Source organism: Panthera leo, chromosome A2 (assembly GCF_018350215.1).
Source record: "Panthera leo isolate Ple1 chromosome A2, P.leo_Ple1_pat1.1, whole genome shotgun sequence".
Lineage (NCBI taxonomy): Eukaryota > Metazoa > Chordata > Mammalia > Carnivora > Felidae > Panthera > Panthera leo.
Window position 1 is genome coordinate 46,301,360 of NC_056680.1, and position 13,340 is coordinate 46,314,699.

The 13,340-nt window shown below is 39.1% G+C and overlaps 1 protein-coding gene across 2 annotated transcripts in view; it reads left to right on the plus strand.

Moving 5' to 3' along the window:
• The window catches only part of ITPR1 (inositol 1,4,5-trisphosphate receptor type 1), a 327,875-nt gene that overhangs the window by 116,085 nt on the left and 198,450 nt on the right, over window positions 1–13,340 (plus strand). For both annotated transcript variants that reach the window (XM_042930020.1, XM_042930021.1), the window contains exons 5-6: window positions 3,592–3,707; window positions 13,160–13,246. In XM_042930020.1, coding sequence (XP_042785954.1) covers window positions 3,592–3,707; window positions 13,160–13,246 — 203 coding nt within the window. The remainder of the gene's footprint in view (window positions 1–3,591; window positions 3,708–13,159; window positions 13,247–13,340) is intronic.

Here is a 13,340-nt window from a genome sequence, read left to right on the forward strand (position 1 = left end):
ATTACAGCACAATCCGGTCACTAATTCAGCAACCATCATTGCGCTCCTTCTGTATTCCTAGGCCCTGAATTACAAGTGCTTGGAGAACAGACAAAAATCTCTGCACTCGGGAACCTTTTGTTCTGGAGGGTGGTATGGAGACAGTGGGGTTTTGCCTGTTCTTCTGGTAGCCTTTGTTATGTGACTTAGTCTTTAATGTGACTCTCTCTGGGTGCGCTTCTTTGCTTTTTCACTCCCCCAGGGACTCTGGGGCACACCTGTGGCTCCTCTTGACTTCCTCTTCTCTTAACTGTACCATAAGTGCTCATTTCATAGTTGATGAATCTTCAGGCTGTTGAACGTTCTCCCTCCCACCAAGTTCTGGGATGCTGTTTAAACCATGGAACATCACCCATGGCCATGGGTTCCAGCCCACTCAGCCCTTTCTCACTTAACCCAGCTCTCTTTTTAGCTAACTTCTGTGCTAGCCCAGCATGGCATCTGCTAAAGCTTAGGAATATTCAGGAGTAATTTTTTGAAAGCTTAATTTAGTTTATTCTTCAAAGGCTTAAAATAACAGTTGTCACATAAGGTATTCTTTGTGGCATTTCTTTGGGGTGAGATCAAACTACTCTGTGTGTACATGCGTGTGTGTATATATATGTGTGTGTATATATATATATATACACACACACTTCCCTCAAATATGTATTTTATATATATATATATTTTTTTCTACTGGATTTCCTGCATTTGTGTATTTCTATACTTAGCCCAGTATTAAGATCCAGTGGAACTTTAATTTTGTCCTGCTGTGCCATTCAAATAGCAAAGGGCAATGTGGAGCCGCTGACTTGCAGAATTTTGGAAGGTTAGTTTAACATCACATTTGAATTGCTTAATTTAATTTTCTCTTTGAATCAGTTGCTAAGCAACTGGCAAGACAGGACAAAATCAGCAAGGCTAATTTGGTTCCCTTACTAGTTTGTTAGCATCTCTTATGTTTACATAGCTGATTGGTTGTAAATAGGCTTAATCCATTGCAATGCATTGTTTTGTCCAAGGAAAATAGTTGGTGTGGAAGTCATGGCAAGGCTTTGGCTGCATTGATAGTGCTTAAATTTACACTCTTATCCTAGGTGAATGTAAAGTCATCTGAAGTTTTGAGCCTGTGTTGTGACCCACTTACTTGTCATGTGGGATGTTTGACTTGGCTGTCCCTTGAACATTGTAGAATAGTTCTTTCCATTGCATGTTAATCCATTGGCATTATGGTTCCATTCTGATTGTTCCTAAAATCAACTTAAATTCTTTTGTTTGCAATTCATACCATTTAGTTATTATCAGGTGAAGTTTGTTGGAGGAAAAAGTCCGTTGTACTCTCATTATTGATGAAATTTAAAACTGTTTATTTACCCTGTTTGGTCCATAAAGTAAGTCCTGTGTGAAATATTAATACCAACGGCATACATGTTTTGAATGCCTTTTTTAAGTCCTGTGATTATCAAGGAAGTCACCCTTGCTCAGTCCACTCTTTGCCCACCCTCTATTCTGTGCCAAAGAAAGGACCTTACCAGCTAACCAATAGTCTCATGGTTGTGTGTAATTGTTCATGGGGTAAATAGTGGGTTCACATATGTCAAACTGGTAGGAATACTGTGTCAATGATGTCATTAAGTGGCCATTGATACAGTAACAGTGACCTGTGGCTTTCATAAAAGGTGGGGCCAGCAGCTCTATTTTTAACAAGTTACCTGTGTTGTCTTTTGTTTTCTAAAGATCTAGATGGCATCTTTCATATGCTCTAATGATTTCTTTGATTGATGATTACTTTATGTTCTTCATGAGTATGTATATACCTTATAACTGCTTATGACTATATAGAAATATTTAGTGATGAAGATTACAGAATGGAAAATACTTTTTATTTCTATGGTTGAGTGTTGTTTTATTTTTTCCTCCACACTGTATTTGTGCAGTAATTGGTAAAAATTCACTGATCACAACTAAAAGAAATGGTGGTCTGACCTAGAGCAAAGTCCTAGTGTCTGCGTACTTGATAGCAAATGAATTTTTGTTGCTGTGAGAGAGTTAGTTGGGAACTACAAAAACTCAATATTGTTCAAGTTCCTTTAAGAAAATCTGTTTTAGTGAACAGACGAGAGTAAGTGTGTGGTTAGTAGGCTGAATTTCCTTAGAAGCTTGTTCTGAAATACTTCAGGGTATAATTTTTCCAAATCTGGGTTTTCATTCCAAAGTTACTGATTGTACTGTATAAATACTTAACCATTTGAAAACCTAAGTATGTCAGTATGTACATTTCTCAGGGAATAGGTGTCACTATTAGTGTTAGTTTTCAAGAGCAATTCTTTTTTTTTTTTTTTTTTCTGACTCTTCTCTCTTCTGCCTATTTTTTTCAATATATGTTTATTGTCAAATTGGTTTCCATACAATACCCAGTGCTCATCCCAAAAGTCTTTCTTTTTTTTTTTTTAAGAATAATTATTTCTAAACTTTATTGGTGGCATATCCCTGTCAAAAATTCAGCAAATACACCCCTAAACTATGTGTATGTATATATGTAAAAGTTTTATGTATGTGTCACTATACTAATATATTGTATATATTGTAAAAATAAGCAGGAAAATAGACATTGATGAAAAGATTAAATAATAGTGTAGTATCCTGTCAATCATGATTATCCTGTTATGATTATCATACTGTAAGGCACAGAAGTGCTGTAGGGTAAGGCTAATAATTAGAGACAATACTTTAAATGGTTTTTTATCATTTTTATTATCTAGGTGATGTTAGGTGTTTTTGTTTTTTTAGATCATCATTATTTTCTCTGTATAATGGCTCACAAGAGGAACATGAGGATGGTTGATTGTGCCATTTTTTCATTTGTGGGGTTTGCATTACCATTGTCTTCGATGTTTGGATATCTTGGCAGAAATATTTTGAAGCCGCTAGTCTATTTTGTGAGGGTCAGTTGCACCACCTAGGACAATATACAAAGTGAGCCCAGGCATACCTAAATGGGAGCACATTGTGATGCACCGATGCTGAGAGACAAGGGCATGTACTGTCTCAGCACAACCCCCAGATGTTCTATTCTCCCGAGAATCATCTAGTACATGGTGTTCAAGAGACCACTGCCCTAGGAAGTCTCTGCAAAAAGACTTGTGTAGTATTTTTTTTTTAAGTGTGGTTGGATTGAAGAGAGTTGTATTTACAAATGAAAATGCTTGTGTGTTGCATATAACTAGGATGTCTGTCCTTCTAGCTGTCCATCATGAAGGAAAGGAGATGACTGGGGGGCAGGGGTAGCTTTAAGAGCCCTGGACTGAGTCCTAGCTCTGCCACTAACTGGCTGGGTGACAATGGCAAATGAATTGACTTAATTTCTAAAAGCCTCAGTTTCCTCATTGGCACCACCATTGTGGTGGTGAGGATTAAAGGTCAAAGGAGAGGTTCGTACAAGGATCTTGTAACTTGTCATTTATACTTACATATAATCTGTAATGCCTTGTATGAATAAAAGGGCAAAGCTTTTTCATACGTTGAATGCATATACTTCCTCAAAAACATTTTTGTTTGTTTCACTTCTAGATTGCCTCTTTAAGCTATGTCCCATGAATCGCTACTCTGCCCAGAAGCAGTTCTGGAAAGCTGCCAAGCCAGGGGCCAACAGTACAACCGATGCAGTGCTGCTCAACAAACTGCACGTATGTATTGCGAGGGGTCTCTCCATGAGGAGGGTCTTTGGAGTGGCCACTGGGTAGTGTCTGAGCGAAATGGGTTAGCGTTACAACCCCTCAGCTCTAGGTACTGGCTTTCATATGACCTTTGTGAAAGGGATAAAGGGGAGCTTGACCCTAAGGAGAGAAATATCATAGTCAGCCTGAGATATCTTGAGAGTTACTCTCTGCTTAGCCATTCCACTTCTCAGATGACTGGCTACAGTACTGGGTATGAGCATAAGTTCTGGAAGCAAATTCTGGCTGTATCACTCACTAAATGCTGATCTTGGGGACGTTAATTAGCTATTTGGTGCAATTCCCTGCTTATAAAAAGGGAATGGTAATATCCATACCAGGAGACTCTTGTGAAATGAAATCAAACATGAAATGAAACATAAAAGGTACATGAACAGTGCCTGAAATGTAGTAAGTGCTTAATAAATTTTAGCTATTACCACTGTATTGATCCTGACTATTATCTTGGCATATAAGAGAGAAGTGTATTCCACTGTTAATGTGCTGTGTGACCATAAGCAAGTTTTTGAGCCTCTCTGCGCATGTTTATCCATCTGTAAAATGATGACATAGTTTTTTTAGTGTCTTGTATCTAGATGACCTAATTCTTCTGTGAGGCTAATTTGTGTGGAACTACTTGGAGGTGTTTAGAAGAAGGACATAACATATATCCAATGTAGTGGTATTAAAATTGCAACATATTTTCTATCCCAGGATTTTCCTGCTTTGTTTTTCTCAGTGTTGTTTATCATGATCTTTCTAATTTATCAGCTGGCTACCGCCACTAGTATGTAAACTACCTGAGGACACAGATTTATATCAGATTTGCTCATTGCTGTATCCTTCGTGCCTACAATATGTAGTAGGCACTCAAATATTTACCAACAGAATGAAAAAAAAAAAGGTCTTTATTGAGACTTAGTGATAACAGTTGAAGACATAGAGTATCTATGAGCACCATGGAACTTGCCAGGTCATGTCTCACACTGGGTCTCCCGGACTAACATATGACAGAGTCACCACCAGCTGCATTTGGTAAGGGAAGGGACATGTGGAGGACCGTCTTTATTCAGTGATACCATGTTAGGTGGGTGTTAGGTACTCTAGGTATGCTGAAAAGACCTGGTTCCCAGCCTTGGCGAGCTTGTTGTACCCTGTGAGAGCACGCAGGCAGTCACTCCTGTTGCACTTAAAATGAAATCGAGACTTTGTGCCTGCTGGACCGTGCTTTCTCCTTTGAGGCTTCTGAACTACACTCATTATGCTCCACTGGCTTTATTTCACTTTATTGTTTTGAGCACCACAGACTCTTACAGATTTTTTTTTTAAGTTTATGTATTTATTTTGAGAGGAGAGAGGGAGAGAGAGAATCTCAAGCAGGCTCCACACTGTCAGTGCAGAGCATGATGCGGGGCTCAGACAGAAAAACCGTGAGATCATCATCTGAGCCAAAATCACAAGTCAGATGCTCCAACAACTTTGCTACTTTTGTGCTTTCTGTTTATTCTTAGAACATTCTTCCCCTGACTCTTCCTAAGTTAAGACCTTTGTCTCCTTCATATCTCTGTTTTAAGTGTTACCTCAGTGAGGCCTCTCCTCACTTCCTTATCTAAGTGATGCCCTGCTTGCTTTCCTGTCTTTGGATTTTTCTCCGCACTCTTCCCTGTCTTACTCATTAGAATGACAGCTCCACAAGATGAGGAACAATGGCTGGCTTGATCATCACTGTATCCCCAGTGCTTAGAATAGTGTCTGGTATGTAGTAGGTGCTCAAGAAATACTTGCTGAATAAATGAGCACTGTGCTAGGTGATGGTAATGAAACTGTGATAGTATCTGAACCCTTTGGGAGCTCAATAGCTAATCAAGAACAAAGAGGTGGTGACAAGGCACCATGGCAAGTACTCTTACAGGGTGAACCTAAAAGCCCCCAGGAGGTTGTGGAAACACTTAGAAGGGGCACCCAAATCCATCTTTGTGAATAAGCAGTAGCGATATGGTAGTCAGGGAGGGCCTCCCGGAGGAGGAAATGATGAGTCTCAATGTGAGGCATCTGTGGGAGTCAGAGAGTAGGAGAAGAAGAAAGAGCACAAACAAAGAGATTGTTGTGAATACTTCAGGAATTGCATCATTATTTTCGTGGTTTCAGGGCCGATGTTCTCAACCTCAGCAGACTGATTGCTCCCTCTTAAGAGAAAATATTATGTAATTTTATGAACAGGAAGTAACATTCATAAATAATGCAACCTCTGAAGATACCAGTGTCTTTTTAATGTGTATTTTTGAGAGCGCGTGCACGTGCGCGTGCGAGAGAGAGGGGAGGTGGGAGTGGCACGGGAGGGGCAGAGCAAGAGGGAGACAAAGAATCTGAAGCAGGCTCCAGGCTCTGAGCTGTCAGCACAGAGCCTGATGCCGGGCTAGAACCCATGGACCATGAGATCATGACCTGAGCCGAAGTTGGACGCTTAACCAAGCCACCCAGACACCCCTGAAGATACCAGTTTTTTAAAAAAGAAATAACAGGAAAGTAATAAATATTATAATGGTGTGCTTTGGTAAATTAATGCTCAGGCACAATTATTCTAGAGGATTTAAGGAAATAAATGCTCTCACCTATTTGTATAAACTCTATGCATGAGGCAGCCAAAGATGGTGACTCGGGTAGGTGTGTAGTGCTGGCCACCAAATAGCATGTTTTTCGTAATGTGATTTTCCAAAATGGTCAGCAGCCCTTGGCAGTGTTAGGAAGAGTGCAAAGTGTACTCTTCCTGTTATTGAATAGGACTTGCATTTTGCTTAAATGTATTAGTGGTGGTAATTAGACCATATAAAACTGTACTTTGTGTTGATCTGTAAAGTGGAGTTAGGGGCTAGACCCAGAAATTGCAGACCACCTTTTAACCCTTGGGAATGTCAACCAGACATAACATTGTACGGGATGAATGAGACTTTACCATGCATTTCAGGGCACCCAGCATTCCTAGCTCCTGTCCATTCAATGTCAGTAGTGCCCCCCCACTGCCCCTCACCACTGTGATGATCCAGGGTCCTCCTAAAGTCTGTATCTGGGACTGTGGAATCCAGTTGAATGGGTTTGTTTAATCTTTGAGGTCTCTAATGTGAGCTATTTAGTGCTTATGCCTGTGGGGTTATCTTGCAAGAAGTGCATCTTCTGTTGTTCCGCCTTTCTTTTTCTGGAAGGAAAATTATTCTGTTCAATGAGATCTTATTAGGACATCTCAAAACCTTCCTTCTCCTATGCTTTTTACAGCAGGGGTTGTAAATTAAGATTCCTCTTGATCATGCAGGAAACATAATCAACCGGAATAAAGGGAACTTGGTGGGCCTGGTTGCTAAGTGGAGGGTGCGTGTGTGTGGGTCCACAGGGGGCAGATACACTCCCCTGCTGTTGCTGTGTGGGAAGGTGGGCTCAGAGCTGCTGCCACATCTTCTGCTTTCTCAAGAGAAGCTACAAATTCATGCTTTATGTCTATTATCTCAAGGTTTTTAAAAATGTCAGCAACTAATTTAATTATAGTTTAAAGCACGCATTCAGCACAATAATGTCTCAAGCTGAGTGGGGTTCTTTAGTCAGCTGTTTGCAACCTGTGATATGTATTATGTTTCCTTTCAATGAAAATTCCATGCAATGCTCCTTCCCATGAATGAACTGTGAAAAAAACCCGCACATTATGTTTGAGAAAACGTAATCCTCAAGGTGAGCAAGAACTCTGAACTCCTTATTTGAAAAAAAAAGACAATTATTTGTTTCATGCTGTTGATTCTTTACTATATATTTTTTAAAAGGAAACCAATACTTTTTCCTGATTTGGGATTCCTGATGTGACTTGGGTGTTGACTTTGTGCATTTCCTACTTTTATTGCTTATTTGGACCTCCCCACCCCCACCCCCACCCCAACCCCCACCCCCACCCAGCATCTGAAAGTCATGTACATGTCTTAGTTCAGTCATTAAAAATGTTGTATTTTGGGTAGCCACTTGCCTTTGGGGGTTAGTGGCCAGTCTCCATTGAGTTTTCATTTTTATTTTTGTCAACTACTGTGCAGTACCCCAATCAAAGGTCAGATTATTTTAAATTAATGCCATTTAAGGAATTAGTTGTCTAGACCACTTGACTTCCCTTTGACTAGGATAAGCCACATAGAAACAGCATTCTGAAGGAGAATGACATCTAGTGGCTGGATACTGTGTGTTCATTCCCTCTACAGCACTAACTGGATTCTAACTCGTCTGCTCATGATTTCTCAAAAGTCTCTTGGCAAAAGGAGCTTCTCCTACCTGCACATCATATAATGTGCTCTACAGGCCTTGACTACTGTTTGCCGACAGCATTTTGACTGACATTGTTTTGGTTCTGAAAAACAGTCAATTACATTAAGCCATAGTTTGGGCAAGCTAGGAAGAACCGGAAGAGTGACCCATCTACTGTCTTCAGAAGCCTGAGTCTTGTATTGCTTGTTTTCAGAAGCCTTAATTCCTTATCTTCCTTGTCTTATTACATGGTTCAGGGATTTTTGACCTTAAATAACCTCTCCCCACTGTTCCTGTGACCTTTCTGTAGTAATTGAATAATGGTTTGTCTGTTTGTGAAATAAAGTAACAGGTGGCTATGATAGGGGTGACCTTGATGTTGCTTAGGGAGCATGGTAGTATCCATGATGAACCATGGAGATAGAGGCCGTAGCATTAAGTGTGATTTCTTCCTCAGAACAAAACAGTCCTCAACCTAGTGTGTTAGGGAAAAGAACAACAAGTATTTAAATTATTAGGTTTTAAACATTGAAAAAGAACACATTTAAGATGGCTTTTTAAAAAATCCAGGCTATTTGTCCCAGAGATACAATGAAGAGGTTTTTGAAGAAATAACATACGTGAGTGTTAAAGACAAATAATTCTAAAATATACATGAGTAAGAAAAGGGGAAAAAATAATGTAATCCCTAAATCTTAATCCTCAACTATATTGTTGGTTTTTATTTGGTGTGTCCCCCCATCCACCCCCATTATATTCCTGTATTTATACATTTGGAACTATCAATGGGAACATACTGTATTCTCCTTCTTTAACTTGCTTTTATTCACTTAATATGTTATGAATGAGTAAGAATCTTTTACCTTCATTGTAATGATTACATGGTTCCTCCATTGTACTCCAGTACTTTAATTTTAGATAGCCAATCCTTGTGTGGTGTGTTGTATTCAGAATTCTGAGTTTTTACAGTGTCAAAACTAGTTGTTATGGACTGATGTCTGTGCAAGGTTATCTTTTAAGGAGAAACTTCTGGAAATGGAATTGGTAAATCAAAGTTGAACCCATTGAAAAAATTTCTGAGCGACATTGCCAGGTTATCCTTTAGATACATTTATTAGTTTACCATTTTACGGTGTGGGCCATTTCTTAGAATTTACTTAAAGGGTTTAACAGACAAAATCTCACTCTGTGCAAGGGTGAAGCAACCTTAATCAGTGGGCCCAGGTATAGTTAGTACCTTACTATCTTTGTAGCAATCTGTGCCTCACCTGTTGAACCTAAAAATCATGAAGGTTATTTTTGTCTAAAACCCTAATTTGGCTTTGTGGAAGGAGTTAGCTAAGGACTGATGGGTGAACTCAAATGAATACATTTGGTATTTTACGTATTTAACCAAAAGTAATATAAATTGGACACTTTTCTCCTTAAAGAGTGCTTATAGAAAAAGTAAATTTTTTGAATGGTCCATAAGGTTAATGCATTGGTTCATTTAATACTTACCTAGGCTTGGTTATCATTAAATCTTTTAAACAGAATTGGAGATGTGACTTTGGGTATTTATTTATTTATTTATTTATTGACTTTGGGTATTTTAAGTGAGGTTCTTAGGTATTTATTTTCCAATATAATTTTTTAATTTTACTTTTTATATATTTTTAGACAAATGCCCTTGAATCTGTGAAACTGGTGGTATTTAATTGGTTTTTCATATGGAAAAATGCCTTCTTCATGACTAACTTGATGCTTCTTTTTAGATGTGCCAGCAAACACTGAGTTACCACTTTTGTACTCCATCTAGGCATAGGTAGGAACTTAATATTTTAGATTGGTGCTACTTAAACTGAGGCCACTGGAAATTAAAAGTAAGAGGAATGCCCATGAGAATTTTCTCTCCTAAACAGTAATCTTTACATCATTTTAAATCCAAGAAACACGTTTTTGTGATTTACTAAAGATGAAAACTTACTGTGGGGTTTTGAGTAGACAAAAACTATGTCGGAAAATGTTAAATTTTATTTTACTGAAGGTATTGATTTTTCCTGCTTTGACATTTTTTTCTTGAATTTCTTGTCCATGTTAGCTGAGACAACTACTTAGCAGAAAGAACAAATGTCTCTCTAAAAAGTATAAACCTTCCTTCCAAGTGGATTCAGTGCAATATTGTGTTTGGGAAACTACCTGCTGAACCTGTGGATACTGTAGAGATCTCTGGAAGGGTGCCGCACAGGCATGAAACTAACCAGAAGAGAATATGGGAGGAAATGAAGGGAGGATGTGGATGCAGGGGAAGGGAGAGCTGAGAATGGTGCTGAAACAGTTTGGATGCCTAGGATTACCATGTCATCCACACGGGTATTATTTCTGGATGTGTCTTGAACCCAGTGGATTTTATCATTGTGTAACTGAGAAGGGCAAGCTGGTAACTAATTCTAGGAGAGAGAGGGAGGGTAGGAAGCCTCTGAATGGACCATTGTTGTACGGGGTTGAGACAGATGTGAGAAACTTAAAGTGATTTACACTGATACAGGCAGATCATTCTCTCCTGCAACACGGGTTTCTTTTTGGTTTACAATTGCTTTCTGCAGCTTATTTTTGTGAAAAGACATACTTTGCTAAAAATACTTACATTCAAGGTAGAGGTGGAACAGATGCTGAATTTGAAGGAAACGGAGAGATCCTTCACCCAGCCAACTTACTTCACCAGTTGAAATTCTCATTGTTAGAACATTTCTTAATTTTAGAAACTTATGTATAATAATAATGGTTAGAGTTTATTGAGTTTATTTTCTCTAATCTTCACATCTGCCCAGAAAGACTTGCTTTTGTCCCCATTTTGTGAATAAGAATATTGAACAAGAAGGCTTGGTGAGATGAAGTAACCTGGCCAACATGATAAAGCTAATATGTGTGGGACCAAGCCCAAGCCCAGAAGGGTCCTATGAAAATGCAGATTGGGAAAGAGGCCCTTTAACTCATTGGCATCTGGTAGCATCTGGCCTCAAGGAAGGGGAAACTTCAGGAAGAGAACAATGGAAAGTGTTCTGAAATCCACAACTGGTCACCAGGGTTTTATTACCCATCAGATACTGAATTCGTTCCTTCTTAATGTACTTCTGTTTGACCGAGTCTAGGTTTGGGGGAAAAGGCTGCTATCAACAGTTTCTTTGTTGCCTAGGGCAAAACTAGTTCGCCTTCAACATGGTTATAATATGATAACAGTGCTTTCTCCGTTGTAAAAATAAATGAAGAAATAAATATTCATGTTGATGGCCCTGGCAGACTATTCAGGAACCCTCTCTTCAGCTTTACCTGGTTCTCTAGTATGCCGTATTTGGACTGGTAATGTCTCCCAGTCCCGTTTGTAACTACAGATTTGTAGTTAATCCAAATGTGGGTTTGAGAATTACCTCTGCTACTTAGTAGCTTTGTGATTTTTAAAAATATCCAACATTATTGTATAATTGTTTTAAATTGAAGGGTAATTAGCATGCATTGTTACATTACTTCAGGTGTACAACATCGTGATTTGACAAGTCCGTATGTTATGCCCACTGTAAATGTAGCTACCATCTGTCCCCTTACTATACTATTACAATATCGATGATTATATTCCCTGAGCTGTGCCCTTCATCCCCATGACTTAACTCATTCCGTAACTGGAGGCCTCTACTTCCCAGTCCTCTTCGTTCACTTTGTCTACCCCTCACCCTCTCCCTTCTGGCTACTACCACTTTGTTGCCCTTATTGATGGGTCTCTTTGTGCTTTTTTTGTTGTTTGGTCATTTGTTTTTTGAGATTCCACATATAAGTGAAATCACATGATATTTGTCTTTGACTCATTTCACTTAGCATAACACCCTCTAGGTTCACCCATGTTGCCACAAATGGCGGGATCTCATTCTTTGTAATGGCTGAGGGATACTCCATTGTGTGTATGTGCGCTTCTGTGTGCACTTACACTGCAATATAGATGTGTGATTTTTATTTTATATTTATTTTTTAAAAATTTTGTTTGTTTATTTTGAAAGAGACAGAGACAGCGTGAGTGGAGGAGGGACAGAGAGAGAGGGAGACAGAAAATCACAAGCAGGTTCTGCGCTGCCAGTACAGAGCCCAGCACAGGGCCCAAACTCCGGAAACCATGAAATCATGACCTGAGCTGAAACCAAGTGTTATAAGAAGCTTAACCAACTGAGCCACCCAGGCGTCCCAAATTTCAAGTGTACACAGAAGTAAATAGTATAACAAATCCCTTTTGTACCCATTATCCAGCTGTGTAGTGTTGAATAAACCCTTTAATCTTGGAGCCTGTTTTCTCTTCTTTAAATTGGGGATAATGATGGGGCACCTGTGTGGCTCAGTCAGTTGAGCATCTGACTTGGGCTCAGGTCATGATATCGTGTTTGGTGTGTTTAAGCCCCACATCAGGGTTGCTGCTGTCATCCCAGAGCCCACTTCAGATCCTCTGTCCCTCTCTCTCTGCCCCTCCCTGCTTGCGCTCTCTCAAAAATAAATAAAACATTAAAAAAAGTTTTTAAATGGGGATAATCTCTCAGGAAGCTACTATGAAAATTAAATTATAATAACGTCTAACAATAATAACTCCATAAATGCTGCAATGACCAGACGTAATGGTACGTGATTCCTCTGAGGTGTAGGTGCTCTTTTTATCCTCATTTTATGAAAGTAGAAACTGAGGATCATGAATATTAAATAATGCATTCCAGGACACAGATCCAGAAATCACCCAAAACCAGCATTCAAATTTAGTTTTATTTTTCTGCAAAACCTTAAAAGAGGATTTTTACAAATCATAAAAAGGCTATGCAAATTCTCTCCCACCCCTACCCTATTTTTTTCAAAAATATATAAGCTTTTGACGTAGTCTTAACCTAAGCAGATGTCAATGAATTCCTGAAAGAAAAAAAATACATTTTAAAAAAGCAAAAAAGGCCAACAAAACAAGGGCATAGGGGGTTGACCTCTTGAACCCCTTGGTCATTTTGCATAGCCTCAGGGCATATTTATGTACAGTATTTGCTTATATTTGTGGTTCTCGTATAAAACCGGCAACATTGGTTTTGCCTCATTGAGGAGAAATATAAGCCATTGTTTCCTGTTTGTGACCAGTCTCCTTTCTCCGTGTGTAGCATGCTGCAGACTTGGAAAAGAAGCAGAATGAGACAGAAAACAGGAAATTGCTTGGGACCGTAATCCAGTATGGCAACGTGATCCAGGTAGGTCATGGCCGCTCTTCTCCTCTGGAGCATTACAGAGAACAAAACTGAAAAAACAAGCACGTGAGATCGGGTTTGGACAAGGTTCCAACTC